The sequence below is a fragment of the Phragmites australis genome, chromosome 4 (assembly GCF_958298935.1).
Source record: "Phragmites australis chromosome 4, lpPhrAust1.1, whole genome shotgun sequence".
NCBI lineage: Eukaryota > Viridiplantae > Streptophyta > Magnoliopsida > Poales > Poaceae > Phragmites > Phragmites australis.
The window spans coordinates 12,007,050-12,032,065 of NC_084924.1; the positions used below are offsets into that span (position 1 = coordinate 12,007,050).

A 25,016-nucleotide genomic window follows, 5' to 3' on the forward strand; every position below is an offset into this window, starting at 1 on the left:
TTCTATCTATCCCCTCTCAACAGATATTGTCAAACCAAGAGATCTAAAGTTCAGGATGGTGCACCCTAAGCTATCATGTGCTTGTTTTAATCCATATTTCAATAATTGCATAGGTGCAATAGATGAGACACATATACTTGTTGTTGTGCCATCGTCAAAGTTGGTTCAACATGTGGGACGCTATGGATATTCCACTCAAAATATTTTGGTTGTATGTGACTTTGGCATGAGGTTTACCTTTGTTGTTGCGGGATAGCCGAGATTGGTATATGACATGAGGGTGTTCAATAATGCTTTACATAAATATAGTGTTGAATCCTCATACCCTCCACCTGGTATGCTCATATATTGCTTTGTTATTTTACTTGTTTCAATATCATAATTTTTTCTCATGTTCTAAGTTGTGTTTATAGGAAAATTTTATCTTGTTGACTTGAGCTATCCTAACCGAGCGGGTTTTCTAGCTCCATACAAAGGGACGAAGTAACATTTACCAGAGTTTAGGCAAAGCCCACGACCAAATGGTAAAAAGGAGGTATACAACCATTTACATTTATCTCTTCACAATGTGAGCAAGCGGTCATTTGGTGTTTTAAAGATGAAGTAGAGAATTTTATTGGACTTACTAAGTTATCTTATCATAAAGCAAACAAAAATAATACTTGCATGTATAGTTCTTCATAACTTCATTCGAGAAAGTGCTATGAGGGATGAAGATTTTGACATGTGTGATCAAGATGAAAACTACATACCAATACCTGAAGCATCTTTATCTCAAGTAAGTGGTGGCAATGCTGAATTTGGTGATAGAGAGGGAGACATGAATGTCTTTCATGATAACCTTGCTAATGCTTTGTTTGCTATGAGAGAGTAGCATGATTGTAGGAGGCTATTTGTATGGATAAATACTCAAGTTTATATGAATTATGTATCTCTTAAATTTAATTTATGCATGTACTATTTATAGACAAATATTCAATTAAGCATGAATTATGCACCTTTTAAATTTTGTTTATGTATTTTCGTATATCAAAATAAACATATCACGAAAGAATAAACATGTTACCAAAAACAGCTAAGGGTATTACAGACTATTGATAATCAAAAGTAGTAATCCATCCATCAAAATCCATATTGTCAAATAGCTACCAGCTTTTACAATTCAACTACGGTATGCAGCTAAAACAAACCAGACCTAAATTGAGTGACACCAAACAAAGAGCTGAGCTAGCACTAAGTTGCAAAGTTTGAATGTGGTTGGTGCTGGTTCGATGCAATGCAATGAAGTGCAAAGATGGTCCAGGGCTCCACAGTGACACTGGACAGGGCCGACCAAGCTACTCCACTACTCCACTTGAGTACATGTATGCAGCTGTGAAGGTCCTTTTGGCCTGCCTTTGTGTGGTATATACCTATATATGCAACTCTATATATGCATACAAATGCATATGTAGCCATCATATCATAAAGATATCTAGCAGCTTCTTCTACCTCTAGTCCTCTACTACCAAAGGAAAGGTACGCAAAGGCTACCACGTCAAGTGCTCATGTGTTGTTGTAATCGTTTCAATCCCCCCTAAATTTGAATCATCCTGGCCTGCGTTACTGTACGTCTGAGCATGCAATCAATGATCATCTTGTTCTTCAGCTTCAACCAGATGTGCTTGTTACTGCTATTTCTGATTACTTTCTGCAGTTTGCTGATGTGCACTGAATTATTAGTGACTGTTTCAGGGCACGGTTCATAGTTCATACACATCCTTGGTGTAGCCATGGTCATGGCCAAGCACCATGAAAAAGGCTCACCAAAGCGAGCTCCCAATGAACCTGTCCCCGGCAATGCCGGCAGCGGCCGCCCGTGCCAAGCGAGCCCCCTGCAGTTCGAGCAATGTTGCCATTGCGACAGGCACCATCAGGCCGATGGGTTGAAGGGTACTGGACCGTTGATCCTGACTCTCGGGCCTCTCGGCTCGGCCAACGACCGTCCTTGTCACTGCTGCTCGTGCGGCGTCGCGCCTGCTCCGGCGCCGGCGACGCTGTCCGTCCTGCGCGGGTCCCGGTACCTGAGGCCGGCGCAGGAGCTGCTGAGCGAGGTGGTGCGCATGGCAGACCTGGCGCCTGGCGCGACCGACGATGAGGAGGCAGAGAGGCAGGAGCAGCTCGAGGCCAGCGCTCACCGGGCGTTGCATCGAGCGGCCAAGAACGACGCCAACGGCGTCCAGGCAAAGCTCCTCGGCCTTCTCAGCGAGGTCCGTACGGTTCTTGCATTGTATCAGCTAGCTCGTTCTTTGCTGATTAATTAGTAATGTCCATGGCGCTTGCTTGCAGCTGGAGAGCCGGCAGGAGCGCTACTTCGGCGAGCTGGGCCGCGTCTCGTCGTCGTTCGAGCCGGCGCTGGAGGACGGCGCGGCGGCCGCGTACACGTCCCTAATGAGGCAGGCCATGGCGCGCCACTTCGGCAACCTGCGCCGTGCCATACTGCGCAGGCTCAGGATCGACGCCGCCGCCGCCGCGGCGAGGTGGAGGCCGGCGGCGTCGCTGCGGGAGGGCGAGCACGGCGAGAAGGACGACGGCGACGAGCTGGTGACCGAGGAGAGGGTGGACAGGGTGGCCCGGCGGATGAAGCTGGCCGCCGCAGCGCGGGCCGAGCAGGCATGGCGGCCGCTCCGGGGCCTGCCGGAGGGCTCGGTGGCCGTGCTCCGGGCATGGCTCTTGGACCATTTCCTCCACCCGTAAGATTAGCATACCCCGTCAGATGAGAACACCAACTGTGCTCCATAATCATTGGCGCATCGTGCTTACAGGTACCCCCATGACAGTGAGAAGCTGAGGCTGGCGGTGAGCACCGGTTTAAGCAGAAGCCAGATCACGAACTGGTTCATCAACGCGCGCGTTCGGCTGTGGAAGCCGATGGTCGAGGAGATGTACGAGGGATTCTCCGAGGATTCTGATGTCTCCAGGGAGGACACCAGCGGCGCGTCTTCGTCTTAATTAAGTCAGTTGCTATTTATCAGCCCTATGTTTCTGTTCTTGCTTTCGGGCGACAGCCCATCCAACAGCTCATAGCTTTTTTTTTCTACCTTCGGATCCCAGTCTTTCTTCAAAGTTTTGCCCCGTCTCGCCACCTTTCTCTGCCTCACCCATCGCCGGATCTGCTCCCGCAATTCCTATCGTGCTAATCAGGCGTGCCAAGACGCCCCCGCCCCACTGACCGTCCTTCGCCATCCACGGCTAGCACCACCCCCACCCTTGCCCCTGTCCCGGCTCATCTGGACCTTCTAAACTCAGAATCAATGAAATCCTCCTAAACCCGAAAACCCCCCTCCCTATCTCGTCGCTTGAGCATTTATCGTTGATTTTAGGCGATTGAAATTTAGAAAGCGTGTTTAATTAATTAGTTAACCAACCCTGTGGCGTGATTAGTTAGTTAATCATGGTTGGGTGGTGGTTATATATCTTTGCTTAATTAGTTTATTACCTGTTGTTTTAGCAAAGCTCAGGACTGAATTAAGAGAGAAATGTATAATTAAGGAGGCGGACTGCCTGCCGCATCATTTCTGATGGTTCTTCATGCTCTTGGTTGGTTAGAGAGGCTTTGCTGCTAGCGATTTGCTCTCTTTTTTGATACACAACTAAGTTTGTAGTTGCAGGCTCTCAGCCTAGCTAATCTATGATGATATGCATGACTAATCGAGCGTTCGTTTTTGGAGTTCAATCGTCACTTTCAGCATCTTGTTGGGCGATTTTTGTCTGATCGTGAGCAGCTTAGTGGAGGATCTGCTATGAGCAGAGTGATCTGAAAATCGTTTACTCAATTTTCGGCTACATTCAGCAGCGCCCTTGTTGGTATTCTCAGATGATGTACAACTGTTAATAGAGTGCTCTCTCAATGTTGGTTGTTGGGCCCTCTGGCTAACTGTTCCACTAGCAGCCCATATAGCACCAATGGAGAAATGAATCATTCGGGAGCAATTTTTATTTTCTAATTTGGCAGAAATAGGTGTCCGATTAGAAAGATTGAAAAAAAAACTATTTTCTGTTGAATGCCAATAGAGCAGTAGGAATTCGAGAGAGAAAATGAGAGTAATTGATTAATTTCATTCATGAACTTGATGCGCTTATATACATGCCCAATGGGTGTCTCGTCCGTTGGGAGACATTTCATCCCAACTAATAGGTGCAACCGCCAATGACAGCTGCTTTGATCATACAGATTCGCAACATTCCCCTTGATAAAAGTCATCAAGTTGATTACTCCAACAAACCACCTATGGAGGACATATCATAAAAAAACTCTGAAAAAATTAGGAGAGAAATGATATGACTTGTGTATATGACTATAATGATATTGTCTCATTAAAAATATTATATGAAAAATCATATTAGAAAAACTCATAAAAGATAAGAGTGTAATATTTATTATTTAAGTATCATAATAGGTTACATAGTAGGGATTTACTCTCCATGAGCTTTGCAAATCTCAAAATCTTCTTGTACTAATTCCATGTATACATCTGGAATGTGGATTCTGGTAAAGACTTTGTGAATAAATCTACAAGATTATCACAATATTTTGTTTGCAAAATTTCTATCTCTCCATTTTCTGTAATTTATGACGATAGAATAATTTTAGTGCAATATAATATATAACCTGTTTGTATTTGTGAAATACGCAATACAAGTTGTATTATCTTCATAGATAAACATCGGTGACTCTAATACATCATACCACATGACTGTTGTATGTGGTTAATTATTCATGTGAAGTCATACACATTCATGTGATGCTTCATATAATGCAATTGTTTCAAAATGATTAGTGAAAGTCGCCACAATGATCTGTTTAGAAGACTTTCAAAAAAAATGTTGTCCCATCATATTGGAATATAAATCCTGTTTGAGATATGGTATTATGGGGATTTGATAGATAGCTAACATCTGTGTATTTAATTAAAATCATATTTTGATTTTTCTGATAGAATAAACTAAGATCTTTAGTGCCATTAAGATATTGAGGATATTTTTCACTCATGCCAAATATGTATAGTTGGAGCTGTACTATATCTAACTATTAAATTCATAGCAAATACAATATCAGGTTTGGTGTAATTTGCAAGATATATTAGCGCTCCAATAACACTAAAATATGGAACTTCAGGTCCCAATATTTCTTCATCATCCTCCCTGTAAGACCCCTTGACTCGAATCTCCTGTGCCTCCTGTATATCAAATAGCTGATACGCACAGTACAACAGTTGTAATATCACAGTCAAACTCGAACTTACGTAATAAGGTTATAGGATACAAAAGGTTACGAACCATAACGTATATATTACAAACCTGGCCGAATGGCCAACAAAAAGCACAGCGGAAAACAGAATCCAAAACACAGGCAGCTAGGGTGCGAACGCAACTCTAGAGACTACTCTTCAGTTCCGTCTTCGCCTCTGACGTTGGCGGGATCCGCCTCTTCATCTGAATGACAACAAGAGTGAGCACGGAAGGCACTCAGCAAGTCCTATACTATTTCAAGTTGTTAATAGATGCATAAATGGGTAATTCAAGGATAAGGCTTTACGGTTTAGTTTTATACGTGAAACAGTTTATGTAGGTACTCTATTGTATCACATGTTATTGATATTACTTAGTTTAAAAACCGGTTAACAAGCTTTATCTGGGGTTTTTCGGTCCTGTGAGAGGCTATACCTCACTCCGCAGTCCCTATTATCGTATTTGGTGTACCTCTAGTATCACACAGCTTCTGACGGATCGAGCCAGGAACCTTATCATACGGACATCTAGTCCACACACTCACTCATCAAGACGCACACACCCGGAGTCTAGTCATCAAGGTTACTGCCTTCGCATGTCCATGACCGTGGATGCGCAATTCGAATAGATTTACACTCTGCAGATATTGTACAACTTTACCCATACGATATGCTCAGCCTGCAACCGTTGCAAGCGGAGGAGCGAATCATACCGAGATCCTCCAGACACCTTTCCTGCCGGGCTTTTCTACGAGACACCCCAAGCACTAGAGACCATGTTCAGAATACCAGATTGGTTATGCCGTCTCTCGAAATATTCAACATAGGGTCAGATGTGCACTTGGTTTCTCGCTGCTCCCCAACCACCTAGTATTATGCCCAACCCAGTCCGATGAAAGGAGAGTCAAGTCCTGTCCATTTAGGACGCATGGTTGCACGGAGGTGGCTAAGCGTGATAGCGCAATGACTCGGTAGCGCGAATAGACCCTAACCATAAAGAGATGACGACAACAAACATTGACATGTACGGTACGCCTAAAGAGTAACCTAATAGCGTGCCGCTGCTAAACCTAACATGTCTTAGGGAAAGAAAATATGTCGAGTTACAATAGATGCTCTCTACTGAGTGCACCTAGGATACTTGCCCTTTCTCGGGGCATTGGTGCCCACCACCCTAGCACAACGGGCCATCTCTCGCTTCCTTTCCCTCTACTTTGCGTGCTTCAGCCACGACACGCTCAGCCGCTGCCTTCCTCATGCGTTTCTCCACCTTACGCTTCCCTCCTCCACCGCATTCTTAGATGGCAAATATATAGGAAAGAGCATAACCAGTACCAATACTTCCGCACCTTGGTTGTACTATGAGTTTGTGACATTGTCATCGGATGCGCTTCGTCGGTTTGGGCTATTGTCGTGGCAGAGGGGCAGCATCCAACCTTTTTTGTTGCAGGGAAGGGCGATCGATTGATTGCGATGGGGATGCAAGTGTAATACTTACAACCAAATCTCACAGGAATTTTATTAAAACACGTTCCGAGATGTTCACTACCTACAAGATTTAGATTAATGAGGCATTCCACATTGAATTCATATATTGCAAAGAGCCTCACACTTTTATAGTTTCTAATATCTTTTCTATAACCCGCTACATAATGTTAATTGCATTTAAGAACATGTCAAATGGAGATATACTATCAGTTGTCGGTATTGCAAAAGTTAGTTAATTGGAAATATTGGCCTAAACTTATATTCTACAATTAACTTTTGATTGAGGGAAAATCAAACAAACACATTTGGCTTGTATACTTACTAATTCAAGCAATAGAGTAAGTCGTGTGAATAGGAAAATCAACTCTGTCACAGTGAAGTGTTATCATGATGGATTATGTAAAAAAATATGGCACTGAATATGAAAAAGAAATATGGATAGTCATGATTTGGTTGCATGTATGGAGCTGAGTAGGTGGCTATTTCCCAGTAGGTGGACATGGAGGGCTGCAGCAACCACCCTTGATAAAGAACATGAAGTATACAGGAATTCGCCAGTAAAAAACAGTACATACTCTAACCGGAAAGCTCTATGCTAAATATATCTTTGAGACTCTCTAAGGCTATCATGCATTGTTGGTTTAGAGTTGGACCTTTTACTTTCACATGCATTTCAAAATCTTAGTAAACCAATGCGTGATACAAATAAAGAAAATATGGTGCTGATTATGTAAAAAAAAAAAAAATGAATAGCCATGATTTGGTTGCATGTATGGAGCTGATTGGTGGTGTGCATAGGATTGTTCCAACCCATGGCTAAGAGACAAGCAAGTCAAGTGCTTGCTTTCTACTAACCAGACGAGCTTTCAACTAACCAGACGAGCTTTCTACTACAGCACTACCTTACCTTACCTCGGCATGATATGATTAAGAATTTTCAATTTAAACACCCCATATTTAGAAATCAGCAGCTCCCACATAACCAGGTAGCCATGACAACTGACCAAGTTAATTTATCAGATGTCTAGTTCAGCGGCAAGCATGTTACTCGCTTCAAATGGGAGAAATTAAGGGTGATCCGAATCAAGGAAAAAGGCATAAGAATATCTAGGAACTAAGGGTGGAGTAGCAAAAATATATAAAATCGCAACATCGAATCATGCCTAACATAACCAAGCTCCAATTACAAGATATTTGTAGGCGCAAGAAAAAATCAAGCTATCAATCACAATGAACAAAATGAACGACACTATTGTAGCAACACAGTGTAGAGATCAAAAAGCTTCAATCACAAATCACAGAAAAGCAAAGTGAGAAACAATTACAGAAAATAAAAGATCATTTATCATTTAACGAAAAACATTTCGCGAAATGGACACCGGGAATCTAGCGTCAACCCACAAATTTCCTTTGCAGAAAAAAAAAGAATACCACTCAGATACTCCTACCGGCCTACGCCTTAGCAATGCACAGATCAGAGACGAAGCAAAACACAAGCTCACAAGCACGCACACCCCAAAATTTCGCAGGAAGTCACCACCCCACTACCCAGCGCCATGCGACACCGAAGCGAGGCACCACCGTGACCGCTCCCCATCTCACAATGCAACTCGAAGCTCACAAACCACACGCGCAATGCTCAAATCAGAATCACTCACCAGGAACGGAATCACCGCCGCTCCTCGGCCTCGCACGGCTACCGGAGGGGCGAGCGAAGCTGGAAGTTGGAAGAACTCTCAGGCCGCCGCCACCGGGAGCCACGGACAAGGCAGCGTCCCTCCCTGCCCTAAGCACAAAAGCGCAGGAGAACTCGAAGGCAGCGCCCGGGGCCGGGGTGAGGAGGAGGAAGGAGGAAGGAGGCTTCGAGCCCACGCCATGAACTGGCCGACCGACTGCGACCGGTGCCGACCCGTGTCGGAGGACGGGTTTCCTTTTCTCTGCACTGCCGTGGCGGAGAAGAGAAGAGTAGTCGCACTCGTGTGGGTGGCCGGGGTGGGTTCGCTCGACGGCTTGAGCTTGACCTCGCCCTGATGTGGCCGCGCGGACTGGGATCTCGCTCGCGTGATGCTGCGGCTGCGCCGCGCCTGACCGAACGGAACGGTTTGAGCGAGCAGATAGGGGAGCCGCGTTTAGGGGGCCAAGGCTTTCTTTTATTGGCACGAGAGGATGCAGTGGCGAGCAGGAAGTGGGAGGGAAGAGAAGCGATGGACGGAGAGGAGGCGATTTGATACAAAAGGTGAGAATAGCTGATTTGGTATGAGCTATGTAAAAAAAAAGTAGAAGTGATTTGGTATGAGAGGATGATTTGGTATGAGCCTTTTTAGAAGAAAATTATTGGTACGAATCTTTTTAGTTAGTAAATTGATATCTCATATTTAGATTGAAATTATAGCTAATATAGTGAGCAAATAAATTAATTCAAAATCAGATGAGAGGGAGTGGTTGATCCATGTAACTTTGGAAATTGGATTTAGATACGAGAGTTTAGTAATTCTGTGGACACCTGTTGAGGGTAAACATTGGTTTCCAATAGTTAATAATAACTTATTTTTAATCATCATATTAAATAAAACACCATTAAATAAATCTTGGTTATTAGATATACAGATCTTAATGTGTTAATTGTTTCATAGGTATATTTTGAGATATGATTACGATTGTTTCAACTCGTGTTTTTATAGTTTAGATAAGTTTTTCTAATATAATTTCTCATGTAAGTTTTTTAATAAGCCTATCAATACAAACATATATAACATATTATTTTTGAGTGTTACAAATCAGAATGATCATCACCCACTATCGGCAGTTATGCCTATCCGTTGGGGAACAGATGTCTCCCCAGCGGTCAAGGTGTCCATTCAAAATGTATAAAGCATCAATTAATCAATGAAAGAAAAATCGCATTTTCTTTCCCAACTCTCTACGGTGATTTAGTTGTTCTACAACAGAAACGAAGTTTGGACAAGAATAATCACATAAAGTAGCAAAATTCTCACGATTCCACGTACTAATGCAAAAGAGAACAGATTAAAAATAAGATCCAGTAGCGTTTCATGATATGCGCCACCCAAGTTACAGTTTAAGGGCTCGAGAACTTGCCCCCTACGGTCGTACCACTGCTGCGGACCGTATCATGCAACTATCTAGAGTCCACAACGCTAAATATATACAAAATTAACCCAGCAGAATTCGCTCAAGCCCTAGTCAAACGAGTTGACACTATTTTCAGCCGAATGTTTCTGCTTCATTGCCTCAGCCGCCTCCCTGGAAAATGTGACCAGAAATAGAAACGTTCAGGCAACCATAAAGATGTGCCGGTCAATCTGCTTCAAAGTTCCCATTTTTGTACAAATTACAATCAATTTTGCGAGAAAGAATAGTGATATATCATGCAAACACAAGGTTGCATTAACACTTTTGGGATAGTGTCGATGAAATGGAAGGCAATAGACAGGATACCAGAACGCTTGCTGCATGTCCTCATTTGTAGGATCCAGTTTAACTCCAGCCATGAAGGCGTCACATGCTTGTTTATACTCCTAGGGATAACAGCACGAAGCAGATTATCCACAAGACGTGGATGTATAAAACACAACAATAGAAAATTGCAATTTTATCTGACCTTGAGAGACATGAGGGCAGCTCCTTTACGATAGTAACCTTTTGTCCACTCAGGCCGCAGTCTTATGCAAGCAATAGCATCATGCAAAGCATGCCGCGCTTCTCCCATTTTTAGATGGCAAAAGCTCTTATTGGAATACAGAACAGCATCTGTAGGATCGAGATTGATTGCCTGCATCAAACAAAACACAACCAATGGGTTTCCAGAATCAGACAAACCAACAGAATTGCTTAGTATAGATAATAGCTCGTTATAGTTGTGAGCAAAACATAGCACTATCCATCCCATGTGGCAGTATAGGTACCAGAATGACAAAACAAACACTTCCATTATTCAGGTAATCTTCGGATGAACATACTAGTTTAGACGCTGGAGGCTACTTCAGAAAGAGAGAGGGATGAGGTAAACAAGGTGTGTCAAAGACAGGAGGTGGTTGCTATGGAAGTCTTCGCAAGAATGGGTGGCGATTCAGTAACAGACTATGTAGGGGATAAATTTCATTTATCATGTAGTGTGTTATTCATTTTCTTCGAGACGCTTGCAATTGTAATGTGGCGGATCTGTAATAATGAACTTTGTTGTGTGCACCACCCGGTGCAGAGGCTGGAATTGTTTCCATTATCTAGGAAAATGTGGTAGCATAGGTAAAAATATAGGGTACAGAAGTTCTGAAAGTAGACACATCAAAACTCCAATCTGCGAACATCAACATTTGTATCACAAAGCATCAACGCTCAAAATATATCTGTAGAAAATCAGACATAATATCAGTCCAGTGAACTGATAGACGAGGGTTATTGATTTGGCAATTTTCAGAATTTTGTTCAAATTAAAACTGAAACATAAGGATTCAAATCCAAATCAGTTCCAAATAGGTAGCATGTTCTAAGCACCGTGGCAAAGTTACCCAAGAAACTAGGGAGCAGCAGGTAGGTTTATCTTGTAAATTCAGCTGCTGATGTTCTGTTCTCAGCTAATGGGCACTAGGATGCATCTGTGCTATGGAACTAGCAGAGTTTTTCTTGTAAAAAAAAACTAGCAGAGGTTTGCAATAGGAATACATGACATACAATGGTATACCTCACTATAGAATTTTAGTGCACCAGAGTAGTCCTTCCCCTCAACTGATTTTCCACCTTGTAATTTTAGCTGAGCCTTTCTATCTTTGTCACTTGCCTTAACCTAAATCAGCCAAAAAAAAAATCAGTGAAGATCAAATAAAATTTAGATACCACCGAGATGTAAAATGGTAGAACAATTGTTTTGTTCCTGAAACTAATGCACCTGACAATGATCGATGACTGATTAGCAGTACGCAGCAAAAACAGCTTTCCAATAGGAATGAACATATGTGCCAAAACATACCTCAGAATCTGGCTTAGATGCACCAGCATCCTGCTTCTTGACTGTTTTTTCAGAATGTAATTTCAGCTGAACCTTGCTATCTTTATCACTTTGATTAACCTACAGATTAAAAAATATAACAATTATCACATACAAAAAGAGTTTGATGTAACCTCCTTACTTTAAGACTAGGATCTAAGAATTATGAGTTGCGCAACATTCAGACTCAGCATAGAAGCATACTCATGAGTGAAAAGCACATTTCACAAAAATATTACCATACCCAAGATCCGGCACTTCATTTGAACAGTTTTAGCTAAAAAATTCAAAGAGGAAAGGATGAAAGGCAACCAGCCATTCCATTTTTTGGCCTCATTTCACTGCCGCACCCCTCCCCAAAAAACAATAGTTACTCAGTTCTTAATTCCTGGACAGAAAATTTTCTTCGCCATATGTTTTTCTCTCTGAAATTGCCTGGCTCTTAACAACAAATTCGTAGAACAATCATTTACATAATATAGCAACAAATTTGTAGGAACTACATTTACACGGACATGGTTCTCTAGTTAGCCTGATTAACAATGCCACAAGCATGTATTCTGTGTTGCTACCTGGCATATAGGATGCCAATGGAGAAATGAAGTGCATACATGAGAGAAAGGTTGTTGTTGAGAACATTGGGCTCAGAGCATGAAACATACGCACAGAAGTTTAAGCCATACAAAAGGGCAATCACACAGATATTAAAATGATTGAGAACCTTAGATTTAGTTACTACCTTGTCCTTTGAGTTACTTGATTTTGCATAAGCAATTATTCCATCGATACTCCAGTTTGACACAGCATGAATAGGTGAAGTGAAAGGAAATAGGATTTCCACAAGCTTTCCTCTTCCAGACTCTGCAGCAATTTCAATGGGTCTGCTACCAACCTGTCATATAACAAACTAACAAAATATAATAACAGCAGAAACGTATTATTGCCCACTTCCTCTGATCCCAAATACAAGTCTATTAGGACAAAGACACGGTCTCCAATATGACACTTTGACTAGCAATACCTATAAAAATATATTATTTTAAAAATAAGGAATTATATATTAGGAAACTATTTTTTATGATGAATCTAGTAACATTAATCTTATGTTGTCAATCTATATGCTTTTTTTAGAAATTGATGGTCAAAACTATAAAGGTTTGACTTAGGACAATCCTAAATGGATTTATATTTGGGATCAGAGGAAGTAGACAAGATTTTCACACAAATGATTAACTTATCATGCAAATCCTCCACCATAAAAAGGGAACAAAATAAGATGCTAATCTATGTAAAAAAAGATTCATATTATGAATCAGAACAATACAAATTTGACTAGAATAATGTTGATGATACCATTATCACCTTGATAAACTAAATCGGTAGCATCATCATGATAAGTTAGTCTAATAAGTGTCAATGATTACATCAGCCAAGTAAAACAGGAATTAGCAAGAGTTAAGAACTCACATCATTAGCTGGAATATTGGCATCTGCACCAGCCTTTAACAAATACCCAACACATTCTTTTAAGCCTTTGATAGTCGCTATCACCAATGGAGTTTCCGGATTTCTAGAATTCAAATCAGCACCAGCCTGTGTATACAGATGATATAATATAAAAGCATGTTTGTGGACATTACAGTCCATATAAATACAGGAAGACACCAAAGAAAATTCTTTCCACATGGGATTCCCTCGATTAGTCAACATATAAGACAAGGTGAAACCTTGACAAGGATCTTCATGCACTTCAAGCAAGTCGATTCATTCAGTCTTTCAGGAGTGGAAAGAAGAGTTTCAGCCAGGGGTGTACACAACTTTGCTGAGACCTTGTTCGGCTGCATATTTTTTTAGAAAAGAAAGTCACTCCCAATGTAAAATCATCATATTTCTTATGATAGTAAATTATGCACACACATACATATCAGGAGCTAGTCATGTTGAAATTTACTTGAAATTAAAGAAAATTATAAATATATCTTTAATATATTCCTAAGCCAAAAATTACAACAGTTCATTCACCAATTGCTGCATGAGATCTATTGTCCTATAGCCATTTTCCTCAGGATATATTGAAAATGACACATTCAGCAAAAGTCAACTGGACTGGAACGTTATGTAGTGGAATCATATGCAACACGATTACAAACCATCTAGAAAGCAATATAAGTTTAATGTAGCAATTAGTAAACGAGGTCATTTATAAATATGTAGTGTATAACATTTGAACCCTGTTTGGGATGCAAGTTGGGATCAGCCTACAAACATCAAAATGAAGGGCGTTTGTACCAAAGCATTTAAGTTGCTCCCGTCAGCTTTGCTCAGAAGAGTAACATATAAGGATGTGGGGGGATGCTTTTGCTCTCACCAATCAGGCCTTGCCTTCTATAGTAAGTGTCACAGAAAGCTCAAGTAAGGAAAACATTAAATTTATTATTACATCTGCATGATGCTCCAGCAAAATCTGCATGATGCTAGACTTTCCATAGGCAGCAGCAGCATGTAGTGGTGTCCCTTCAGAAGATGATACATCAACGCTAGCTCCTTTAGATAGCAACAGTTGTGCAATTTCATCAAATCCTACAAATAAATGAAAAGGTATGGAACAGGATTACGACGAAGAATAAGCATTTTGAGTACATTATTGTTTCATGCAACAAGGTATTCTTGACTTAGTTGAAAATATAGAATAGACTCAAGTAAGGTGCATACATGAATCATGAATAACGTTTTTCTGTTAAGTCATGGATTGGAGTATAGCATTTGTGTCAGTGCAAGCCCCTTTGGTACCAATGCGGATTTTAAGCCTCACATAAAAAGGCAAATATGCAGTTTTGTGATATGGACACAAAGAGATACACAATTTTTTTAACAAGGGATATGTTTTAAGGAGATTTACAAGGACGGCAAGGCAACAATCACTGGTGTACTATCACACCCTGAATTCATGTGAGCACCATCTAATGTCATAAACAAAAAGTAGCGATCATCTCCAAAGCCAGATTGAACAGCACTTCAACAGGAAAAGAGAAATACTATACCTAATTAGTTTTTATCCAGTGATAAACTAGTAAACATGCAAAATACAGCTAGAAATCTAGGCATCTGCAGAAAAGGAGACCTTCTTTTGCGGCTTCGTGCAGAGGAGCATAGCCTTCATGATCTTGCTTATTTGGATCTGCACCTTTGTCAAGAAGATACCTGACAGCAGCCACTTGTCCATCCGAGACCGCAAAAGGCAAAGGTGTCACACCTGCCAAGAGCATTACAAACAAGTGATTTACTAAATTGGTAAGATCATTAACATCTCTGCATGACCATCACAACTAATGTAGATACATAAGAAAATCAAAGTGATTAAACATTTTAATTGCTTCGCGTAGAAATTTGAGATGGTAACAACATAGATAGGGGGAACCAGAGAAACATCTCTTGATAACATGTGTCAGCAATTCAAACTCCAATTATGATTTAAAACACTTGGAAGCTTACATTGCATAACCCCCAAATCTGAACTAGTAAAAACTAAAAACACGAAAGCATCTATCCCAGCACAAGAAAAGACACATACCCGAATCATCACTAGCAGGTGAATTGACATCAAACTTCAGCTTCTCCACCAAGTAAATGCAAATATCCAATTTACCATTCATTGCTGCCGAATGCAGTGCCCCTAAGCCCTCCATCCTCACAGAGGCAAGCGACTCCCTGTCATCCTCATCCATGATATCCACCAGGGCTTCAAATAGCAAATTTCCAAAAGAACCTCAGTAAACGCAAACTTCTATAAAGTCTTATCAAAGGTCTCACAAGAGATCATCGCATAACACAAGATCAAATAACCAGATGAATTGTGAAAATCAGCTCCTCAACCCAAAACTGCAACAGATTACTACCAAAGTAAACTGAATCAACAAGTTTGAAGTCCCTAAAGAAAGGGATCATCACAAAAAGTAGAATCATATACTAAACCAACAATTACGAACCAGGAAACACATTTCATATTCTCATCCCAACAGGTACGAAATAAATCAAAACCAAATACAGACGTGAGAGCTCCGCGTCCGCACTGTTCACACGTATACGCCAATATACGAAATAAATCCAAACCGAGGCCAATATCTTAACAGGAAACCCCAAACCAAAACCCTCCAAAAAGTGCAACCCCATTTCAAGACTGGAGCGGAGATAAATAGAGAGAGAGAGCGGGAGATCTCACCCTTGACGCGGCGGAGGTTGCCATCATCGCACGCCATGAGGAACTTCATCTGCGGCGACCACTGGATTTCCGGACCATAGTCTACGAACAGCACCGGCAGCCATTAGATACGATACCATGAAGAACAGAACAAAAGGCAATCGGATAGGAGCAGCCGCATCGCGCGTACTGATGGTGCACTCGAACCCGAGGCGGGAGGCGATGTCGCGCATGGCCTCCGCAGCCTGCCGCTGCTGGCTATAGTCCCCTAGTCCCGTTCCGCTCCCTCCCCCGCGTCCACCTCCGCCTCCGCGCCCCACGAGCGATCCCCGTCGGCCGCCGCCCCCGCCCGATCCGCCGCGACGCCGCCCACTCGGCATAGCGAGCGAAGACTCTAGAAACGGCGGATGGGATGGTTTGGAGCGTTGCGGTTGCTTCGAGGGGAAGCCTAGGATACGCCTGCCTTTATGGAGGGGAGAGAGAGAGGGGTGCGGGGACGTGGGAGAGAAGGGGTGGGAAGGGCGGGAAGGCGAGATCGGTTGACACGTGCCTCAGTGGACGGCTGGGATGGAGCACGGAGCAGTCGTGTGGGAGGTATTTTGCATTTTCGCTACGCGGCCCCCAGGCGTCGCTTGCATGGTGGCGGAGAATTCGGGATTTTATGGGCCGAATTGATACGTACGACATAGTAGACCCACACGGCAGGGTGACTTCAAAACAAATCATGTGCAAAGAACGACATAATAGATGCACACTACTAGTTTTAACCGTCGGGGTTCTGATGCTTTCAGGATTTCAAGAGGGGTTTTAGATAAAATTTTGAGCCGCGATGTATAGTACATTTAAAAAAATTTAGATATTATTTCATTCAGCAAAATATATCAATCCCACCGGTTAGCTGGGGTGACTTCAAAACAGATTGTATGTAAAGTACGATAGACCCACACAACTAGTTTTTAACTGTCGAGATTAGAAATAGTGCAATAGCGATCACTAATGGTTTCGGGTGGTTTCGGAATTTCAAAAGGGGTTTTAGGGAAAAAAATTTAACCACAGTTCACCATGCACTTAAAATTTCTCAAATATTATTACGTTCAGCAAAACAGATTAGCTAGGGATGACTTCAAAACAGGCTCCACGTTTCTTGGGAATGTGGCTGAGGCGATTGAGAGATCGCGTAGAGGAAGTAGAGCATCACGATGGAGAGCAAGTAGAGGCTGGCCTCAGTGAGCGACGTTGTGCATGTGATACGCCCTATGTATGCCCGTATCACATGCATAGATCACGTGCACCATGAACAACCATGGAATGAAGAACAATAACAAGCTCCCAATGATGATGAAGGTTGGCCTGCCTCTTCTCCTCCCTTCAAACAAGCAAATAGATAGCCATTTCTTCTATCTAAAATAGAAGCGGTTGTTTGGTTATTGACCTTATATCGTTAAGCCAAAATTAGATCACGTTTAAGAAATTTGGCTGCCACTTAATTAAATGCTAAATTTTGGCTAGCCCTAGAAAAATATGATACAGAAGGGCATGATAGCTTCTCCGTTTACAGTTATCTCACCCCATTCATCTATATATGACATGGCACCTTCAAACAAACAACATTCTCACTACAAACAAGCATACTGGTTCGTCAGTTAAGAATTTGATACGGTTACTTCTCGATGTTACAAATCAACTCAAACAGGTTCATCAGTAAAGATACAGAAAGGCATGGTGGCTTCTCCGTGTACAGTTATCTCACTCCATTCATGTATATATATATGATATGGCACCCTGAAACAAGCAAAAAGATCATACTGGGCACGTTCAAGCACTACACCAAAATATCTTATAGTGCCGGTTTCAAAATCTCATTAGTGCCGGTTTTAGAATTGACACTGATTACTCGGTACTAAAGATTCTTTTTACGGCCAGTTGGAGGCTCCAATCAGCACTAAAAAGGTTCCGGGAGCCAAAAACATAAACAAGCCTCAGTTGCCACTTCGATCGCCGCGATACTCCCACCGCCGTCATTGCCGCATACTCAAATCGAACACATCACATCCATACAAACACATCTCACAATCAAATTCAATACAACAACGCAAGAATTAGCTTGTCTCATCTATACAACACATCTCACAATCAAATTCAATGCAACAACGCAAAGAACCAGCACTCGATGTAGGCGGAGAGGAGGGAACAGGCACTCGATGCAAAGAACAAGTACAGATTAAACATCTTATGCAAACCATAAGCTAAAGTACAGAAGTACTCGATAACATCTAATATTCTGGCCGGGACCACATCAGCTATTCTGGCCAGGACCACATCAGCGAGGCCATGATCGATGCGCTTCCGGTGCGGTGACGAAGGAGGACCACATCAGCAAGGCCTACCGCAGTGAGCGTGTCACAACGTCAGATCCACCGGCGGCGGGGGAGGTGGTGTTGCCGGCGGCGAGCCTACTCCACCGGTGGCCAAATTAGCGCCGTGGACGAGCTCACCGGGGTGGACGAGCACGATGCAGCCTCGAGGAGTAGCACGGTGCAAATCCGGTTGCCTTCTCTATGGATCCTATAAGCACGGACAGATCCACGAGTGAGTGAGGGAGAGAGAGAGGAAGAGATAAGGTAGAGAGGGAGAGAGAGGGCAGAGTCGAAGATGGTAGCCACTAAGTACGCGAACGGTAGGTTGCTCCTCTACGTCTACTCCTCCGTTGCCCGCTTCTCCGGACTGCTCCTTCGCTCCAGCTCCCCGCGCGCCCCGTTGCGCTGCCACGTGCTCAGGCCTCGGTCGTCGGTCAACAACATGCTGAGCCCATGGCAGGAGGAGGCGATGCAATCCGCCGCCGCCACGGCGCTCGATCAGCCCCCGCCGCCTCGACCGACCGACTGAGAGAGAGAAAGAGAGGGGGGGGGGAGGGGATCGATTCGATGAGGAAGAGATAAAGCTCTGGCGCTCTATGGACGTGACTCGTGAGGAAAGAGATAAGGCTTTGGACGCGAGGACTGAACTGACGTGAGCCAAAATTGTATTGGAGATCAAATTTGTGTCCGAACACATCAGTGTCGGTTGGTGGCTCAAACCGGCACTGAAAAGGATACATCAGTGTCGGATCATGGCTGGAACCGGCACTGATACTTCAGTGCCGGTTTCAGCCACGAACTAGCACTGATAGTTATTTTCAATATCAGTTCTTAGCGGCTTACTCATTTTTCGCGCTCAAGAGATTAAGAACCGTATTGATACATCTTCAGTCACGATTTTTGCACAACTGGCACTGATAGGACGTTACTTATAGCCTATTTTTGTAGTAGTGAAGCCAACTCTTCACAAAATCGTAGCCACTTTCTGGCGGACAATTCGCTCACTCGAGCTAAATAGGCAGCCAATCTCCATGCAACGTGTGCGTGGCACAATGGCATAGAATAAGGAACTTAAATCCTCTGACGTTGGCAATAGGGTGGTGTACTGTAGCATTAAATCTGAATTGCTCATAGAGGAACAAAGTCATGGTACTGTTTATCCTCTGACTTTGCTTAAAGTCTTAGGAGTCGGTTAATAGAATAAGTCAGATGCATTTAATGTTTGGTAATCTATCTTTAAACAATAATATCTTCTAAACCGTAAGTGAGAAATGTAATCAGCTTGCATCACCATAATCCTTGCAATTAAGGGTATGTTTGGTTTAAGGCTAATCTTGGCATGTCTAAACTTAGTCATATCATAGATTTTTAAGTAAGTGTTTGGTTGACTGTCACAATTTTGACAAGCTACACTTTGTTTTTAACTAACTTTATCATACTTATGGCTAAGAATTTGTTAACCATATTTTTTATGGTAAGCTACACTTAGCTAAGGTTAGATGTGGTAAATATAATTGAAATCCAAACACGCCCTAAATGAACAAATGAAGACCTATGTCGACTATATTTCGGTGTTGACATTTTTATTTACATATGGGGGCCACTGTCATGCACATGACCAATTTTTTTTTTCATGTTATGGATTTTGACATGGTTGCCATCCAAACATCATCTTCTTAGCTAAATTTTGGCTATGCCTTGATTTTGGATAGGGCCAAATTTTCGTTTGTTACTTGGGGATAAAAACCAAACAGTCCCGTAGTACCGAGAGAGTGAGACAGAGAGGTGATGGTTGCACTGCTCTGGCCTCAATTAGGCCCTTTTGTGCCAAATTAAAACATCCAAGCTCTTACTGCCCTGTATATTTGGAACAAAAGGAATTCTGCAAGAGTTTCGTTTGAAATAGTTCGGTTCTCATATGTTGGGAAAAAGATATTCTAATAGCCCAATTATGTAGGTTTACTATGAACTTCTTTCATCAAAGAATGCACATTCTACTTGGTGCGGAGTTTTATTGATAATTTTTGTATAGCAGACTAACAAGTGGCTCACTACGACTGTATAAAGGCCTTGTATAAACTATGGGGCTGTTGCCTGTTGGTGGTGTAGTTTGTTACTCTCTTCTATGGTCCTCTAACAAAATACTAGGTGGTTGTTTGGATCACAAGGATTGCAAATGAGTTTTCATAAAATAAGTTTTATTAGGATTTTTGGAGAAATGGGTTAGTTGTTAGTTTGTTCCGAGTTTATAGATTACATTGTTTGGATAACATCAACACAAAACGAGTTTTCTGCAGCATAATCACATCGACCATCTTGATTGCTGTTAGCAGGCAGTCAGGGTCTGCTTGGATCCTTTGCCCAGCCTACCCTCACATTACCAAGACGAGGATATATGTTTGGTAGTAACTCAGAAACTTGCTTTGCCTGGCAAGCTGGCAACACGAGCGCGTGGTGCGACGGAAAACGAGAAGGAAGGAAAAAAGATACACGCTGAGGATCGGGAGCATGCCCATATTTAGCTGAAATGGGTCCGCTTCATGCTGCCATATTTTTTTAATCGGGACATGCATGTATCCAGTGCACTAGCATTCGACAAGCTTTTCCAGTTGGAAAAACAACTAAACAGCTAGTTATTTCTTTGCCTAGCTTTGCTCGGCCCATGCCTTGCCCAAAAGCAAGACTAGGCAAGGTTGAGCAAGCTAACTAAGCATGCCCTCAGTCTTCCTCTGATCTAATTAATTGAATTGATGTAAGGAAAGCAAAGATATATAGCATATTTACACGGAAACTGGTTAAAAAAAGTTTGAAACGGTGTCTTTTGCCTTATCGGATGATCCAGTGTTCACGAAATAAACATATCGGACTATTATTTCCAGAGAGCTCTAAAATGAACATATACATATAGGATAATCCGATACATTTGTCCAGTATTCAATGAGTCGTCATAGGATAATCCGGTGTTCACAGAAGCTTGAGTGATGTTTCAATGGCTAGTTTGTGAGAGTGTACTCACCGGATGATACGGTGTTAGTACTACTGTTCTCACTGAATCATCTGGTGTTAACAGCTTTTTAGAGTCATTAGGTTAACGGCTAGTGCGCAAGTTTGAGGCTATAAATACCCCTCCACTCAGTCATTTGAGCGTGCTAGAGTTCAGAGAAGTTCATATACACCTTAGAAGACATCCAAACTATCAAAGTACTTAAAGTGATCATCCAAGGCAATTAAGAATAAGATTAGTGAGTGATTAGTGCTTATAGGCCTAGATAGTGAGTTGCTAGGTGATTGCTCCCTAGAGAGTGGATCAAGAAGTGATCCAATAATGTACCTCTTGGTACGCTGGCACCTTGGAGTTTTGGTGACTCACCGGCAAGCTTGTTGACCCTCTGACTTAGTGTGGAGCGGCGGCAATGCGATTGTACGGGGACGCGGAGACACTTGTCTTTGTGGTTCAATCTCCGAAGTGATCACGATGGTGAGAAACCAGAAGAAAGGCTAGTTGTGAGACCTTACCTTGGTGGTTTGGTGGCTCATCCGGGTGGAGACCTTGTCTTTGTGACTCGGTGGCTCAAAGGCCATGACCGGGTGCCGACCGAGAGTATATCCTTTGTAGAGCTCCAACGTGGACTAGGGGTGGCATTTAGGGATGGCAATGGGTCTAGACCCGTCGGGTTGTACCACCCCGTACCCGTACCTGTGTGAAAAATTACGCCCGCTGCAATACCCATACCCGCACACGGGTACGATATTTACCCATACCCATACTCGTGCGGGTAACGGGTACCCGACGGGTTACCCACACCCGGAAACTCACACTCAACGATCGGGAGGGGCGACAGAGGGTGAGGCGGCGGTGGTGGCAGGGAGGGGTGACGGAGGAGGAGGCAACAACGGCGGAAGCCACTGGGAGGGGCGGCGGAAGCCCACCTAGGCCCAATTAACCCGATTGGGTACACGAGTACGGGTAGGGATAGTAGGAGAACGGACCCATACCCGCTCCACCCGATGGGTGACGATTTTCCCCATTAATAGACCCACGGGTATGAGAAGTGGTCCATACTCGGCCCCCTAATGGAGTAATTACCCGCCGGGTTCCGGGGCCCATTGCCATCTCTAGTGGTATTCATGCTATCGATACCACAGAAAAAAATCCTTATGCTGAGTTTGCTCTCTCTACCTTATTTACGTTTCTGCATTTACTTACTTGTAATTTACCTTCTTAGATAGATTACAATCACTTTGATCGATAGTGTAGACATACTAGATAAACTTAGAACACATTTAGATAGAAATTGATATAGGTTTATCTTATATTATTTTTAAGCCGAAATAGTTTTAAATATTATAATTCACCATCTCTTAGAATGTTACCGATCTCTACAGGGTGACGGCTAGGGACTATGCCCCTATTCTAATGTAGATCCCCCGCTTCTGTCCATAGTGTATAATTAGTAACATATAAAAACTAAATAATTTAAATAACTAATTGGTATACAAACTTATTTTATCTGTGTTTCGAGTATTATGTATTTTTGGGAAAACATTTTAAGTATTAGATGCCAAAGTATAATTTACTACACATGGTTATTGTGAATACATGTAACGAAATCTTTTTTTCTTGTCAAACTTTCTCAATTTTAAATATTTATCCTTAATGTTCATGATTTATGTTACATTGCTCTATTCTCTATTGACATGAGCTCTAGTTATTTTCAATTATATAAATTTTAGCAACTTTTATGGTAGGCCAATACCCAACTAGAAAAGTAATATCGAGACGTTAAATGGATATATATCATCATCTATTATAAGAAAGATAGTATATTTATTACTGTGAGTAAATTTATGTATAAATAAGGAAAAAAATGATTTAAGCTGATCATGGAATATGGATTTATCGTAAGACCTATATTTTGTTTTTTAAAAATAAAAAATAAAAAATATTAAGAAAAAAGTATTTTTTTTACAAAGATCAATTTAATAGCTTATAGAGCCGATTCAAATTTGTCTCTAATCAGCTCCCGCTATCGTTCATTCCTAGCTCCACCCCTACATCTAGCCAAACTTGATATAAACGACCCAACAAACAACAATATTTCTCAACAAACTCGTCTCTATCTCAACCAAAACCTGTATATATGACAACTCGTATTACCGCTGACAATATAAAGTTGTGTTACTGCTCACTTCGTCTAAAACTCTGAATCAGCCACTCAACCAACGTGCATAATCCCCTTCAACCTACATAGGAAATATATAACAAAAAACAATCACTGTAAACAAAGTTTCAATCTTTTTATTATTATTATTATTATTTACACCGGACTCTCTAACCCAGAGCCTAGACTAATTTGAGCGTGTACGGACCTTGAGCCCTCACCGGTTCAACACCTCCTTGTACCTTACCACTTTAAACAAAGTTTCAATCTTATCCCAATAACTTTGGGCATGTTTGGTTGCTCAGCTCCCGTCGTCCTGACTCTGCGCGTGCAGCTCAAACAGCCACATACAGGTGTTTGGTTGCCCAACTGACTCTGCGCGTGCAGCTGGTGTCGTTTGACGGGTGTTTGGTTGGCTACGCACTCTCGCACGAGATAGTTCCCGCCGATAAAAAACACTGTATAGCCTGGCTCTACGAATACAAATAAAATCCACATTTCTCACAAGCCAGACCGGCAGGAGCCAGACTCCGTACGTACAATATAGACATATAGCCATCCAAACATGCCCTTTTCTCATCTCTTACACGCAAATCCATCTCCGTGGTTCCTCCTTGTCTCCTCGTCATTTTAGTTTTCTAGTCAGCGCCACCAACGTACGAAGATAAGACATTGCCGAAGTCGAGCCCATGCCTGTGCCGTTGGATCATAAATGAAGTCAGAGAAATTGGATCCGGAACGAGGCTACTCCTCTCCCAGTGTTAGACGAGGTTCAGTATGGTCTTGAGCGATGCAAATGAGGTAGCGACTAGCGAGGATGTAACTCAAGCATAGGAGGCTGGAGGAAGATTGTTTGTTTGGCACAACTTCTCTTTGTGCAGAATCCGCTTATTAGAAAAGCTAGTGAAAACTGAAAAGCAACTTCTACTTTTTAGTTTATTTTTAGAATCTGCTTATTGGATAAGCTGGTGCAAAACAGCTTCGACTTTTTAGTTCATTTTCATATTTTGTTTAAGCTACTGTAAAATCCTGTCGTTTGACACAATTTTTAAGTTTTTTTCCTATGGAGAAGCTGAAGTACAAGTTGTGCCAAAGAAGACCAAACCTGGCCAAGTTGGCACTTGATGGGTGACAAAATTTGGCAAGACCATACCTCTTGCGTCACTCGCCACATATTTGTTTTGCCAATTGGTAGTCAAACCCAGAAGAAGTAGCACCAAATTTGGTAGGGCGATTGGAGACGAATCAAGCAGGTCCTTTTCATTTGCAGTTACAAACATACACAGTGAGTGTACGCTACGTATTACACGCCTATAAATACACCACTAAAAATATTTACATATATATAATCATAGGTATCAGGATTTAAACTCTTCTCGGTGGAATGGTACCCATATTCCTCGATCACCCACCCGACCACAAATGAATCCACAAGTGGATCCCTTGAATAAAACGGGTCTTAGAAATGGCAAAAGGGGTTAAATTAAACTGAAAAATTGGTACGGTTAGTATAACGAGTAGCTTTGAGCGTTCTAC

General features: G+C 42.2%; 2 protein-coding genes across 5 annotated transcripts; one reads left to right on the forward strand and one right to left on the reverse strand.

Annotated features, from left to right (window-relative positions):
• Positions 1 to 1,417: 1,417 nt before the first annotated feature.
• LOC133914196 (BEL1-like homeodomain protein 11) lies at positions 1,418 to 3,541 on the forward strand. The gene is made up of 4 exons (XM_062357330.1): positions 1,418 to 1,660; positions 1,735 to 2,249; positions 2,329 to 2,732; positions 2,805 to 3,541. Exons 2-4 carry the CDS (start codon positions 1,773 to 1,775, stop codon positions 2,989 to 2,991), a joined length of 1,068 nt encoding a protein of 355 aa, XP_062213314.1. The 5' UTR covers positions 1,418 to 1,660; positions 1,735 to 1,772; the 3' UTR covers positions 2,992 to 3,541.
• A 6,215-nt stretch (positions 3,542 to 9,756) lies between these two features.
• Positions 9,757 to 16,423, reverse strand: LOC133915718 (uncharacterized). Of its 4 annotated transcripts, none has more exons than XM_062358993.1 (13): positions 16,152 to 16,423; positions 15,983 to 16,063; positions 15,335 to 15,502; positions 14,888 to 15,016; positions 14,204 to 14,343; positions 13,491 to 13,601; positions 13,231 to 13,356; positions 12,503 to 12,655; positions 11,746 to 11,844; positions 11,461 to 11,562; positions 10,381 to 10,551; positions 10,218 to 10,297; positions 9,757 to 10,022 (listed from the first exon to the last, which is right to left on the reverse strand). In XM_062358993.1, exons 1-13 carry the CDS (start codon positions 16,339 to 16,341, stop codon positions 9,959 to 9,961), a joined length of 1,614 nt encoding a protein of 537 aa, XP_062214977.1. In that variant the 5' UTR covers positions 16,342 to 16,423; the 3' UTR covers positions 9,757 to 9,958. The 4 variants fall into 4 exon arrangements, 3 of the variants coding, with proteins under 3 accessions (XP_062214977.1, XP_062214976.1, XP_062214978.1); XM_062358992.1 differs by having other exon boundaries at positions 14,885 to 15,016; positions 16,152 to 16,421; XM_062358994.1 differs by having other exon boundaries at positions 10,011 to 10,081; positions 14,885 to 15,016; positions 16,152 to 16,422.
• Between the last annotated feature and the right edge of the window lie 8,593 nt (positions 16,424 to 25,016).

What these genes read in the sequence shown, in the direction of transcription:
- LOC133914196 (XM_062357330.1), top strand. Translation starts at nt 1,773, where the DNA reads ATGGTCATGGCCAAGCACCATGAAAAAGGCTCACCAAAGCGAGCTCCC. An exon ending in TCCTCGGCCTTCTCAGCGAG is followed by an intron (nt 2,250 to 2,328) that starts GTCCGTACGGTT and finishes GCTTGCTTGCAG; the next exon opens with CTGGAGAGCCGGCAGGAGCG. An exon ending in TTGGACCATTTCCTCCACCC is followed by an intron (nt 2,733 to 2,804) that starts GTAAGATTAGCA and finishes TCGTGCTTACAG; the next exon opens with GTACCCCCATGACAGTGAGA.
- LOC133915718 (XM_062358992.1), bottom strand. Translation starts at nt 16,341, where the DNA reads ATGCCGAGTGGGCGGCGTCGCGGCGGATCGGGCGGGGGCGGCGGCCGA. An exon ending in CAACCTCCGCCGCGTCAAGG is followed by an intron (nt 15,503 to 15,982) that starts GTGAGATCTCCC and finishes TGCTATTTGAAG; the next exon opens with CCCTGGTGGATATCATGGAT. An exon ending in CACTAAAATTCTATAGTGAG is followed by an intron (nt 10,552 to 11,460) that starts GTATACCATTGT and finishes TGTTTGATGCAG; the next exon opens with GCAATCAATCTCGATCCTAC.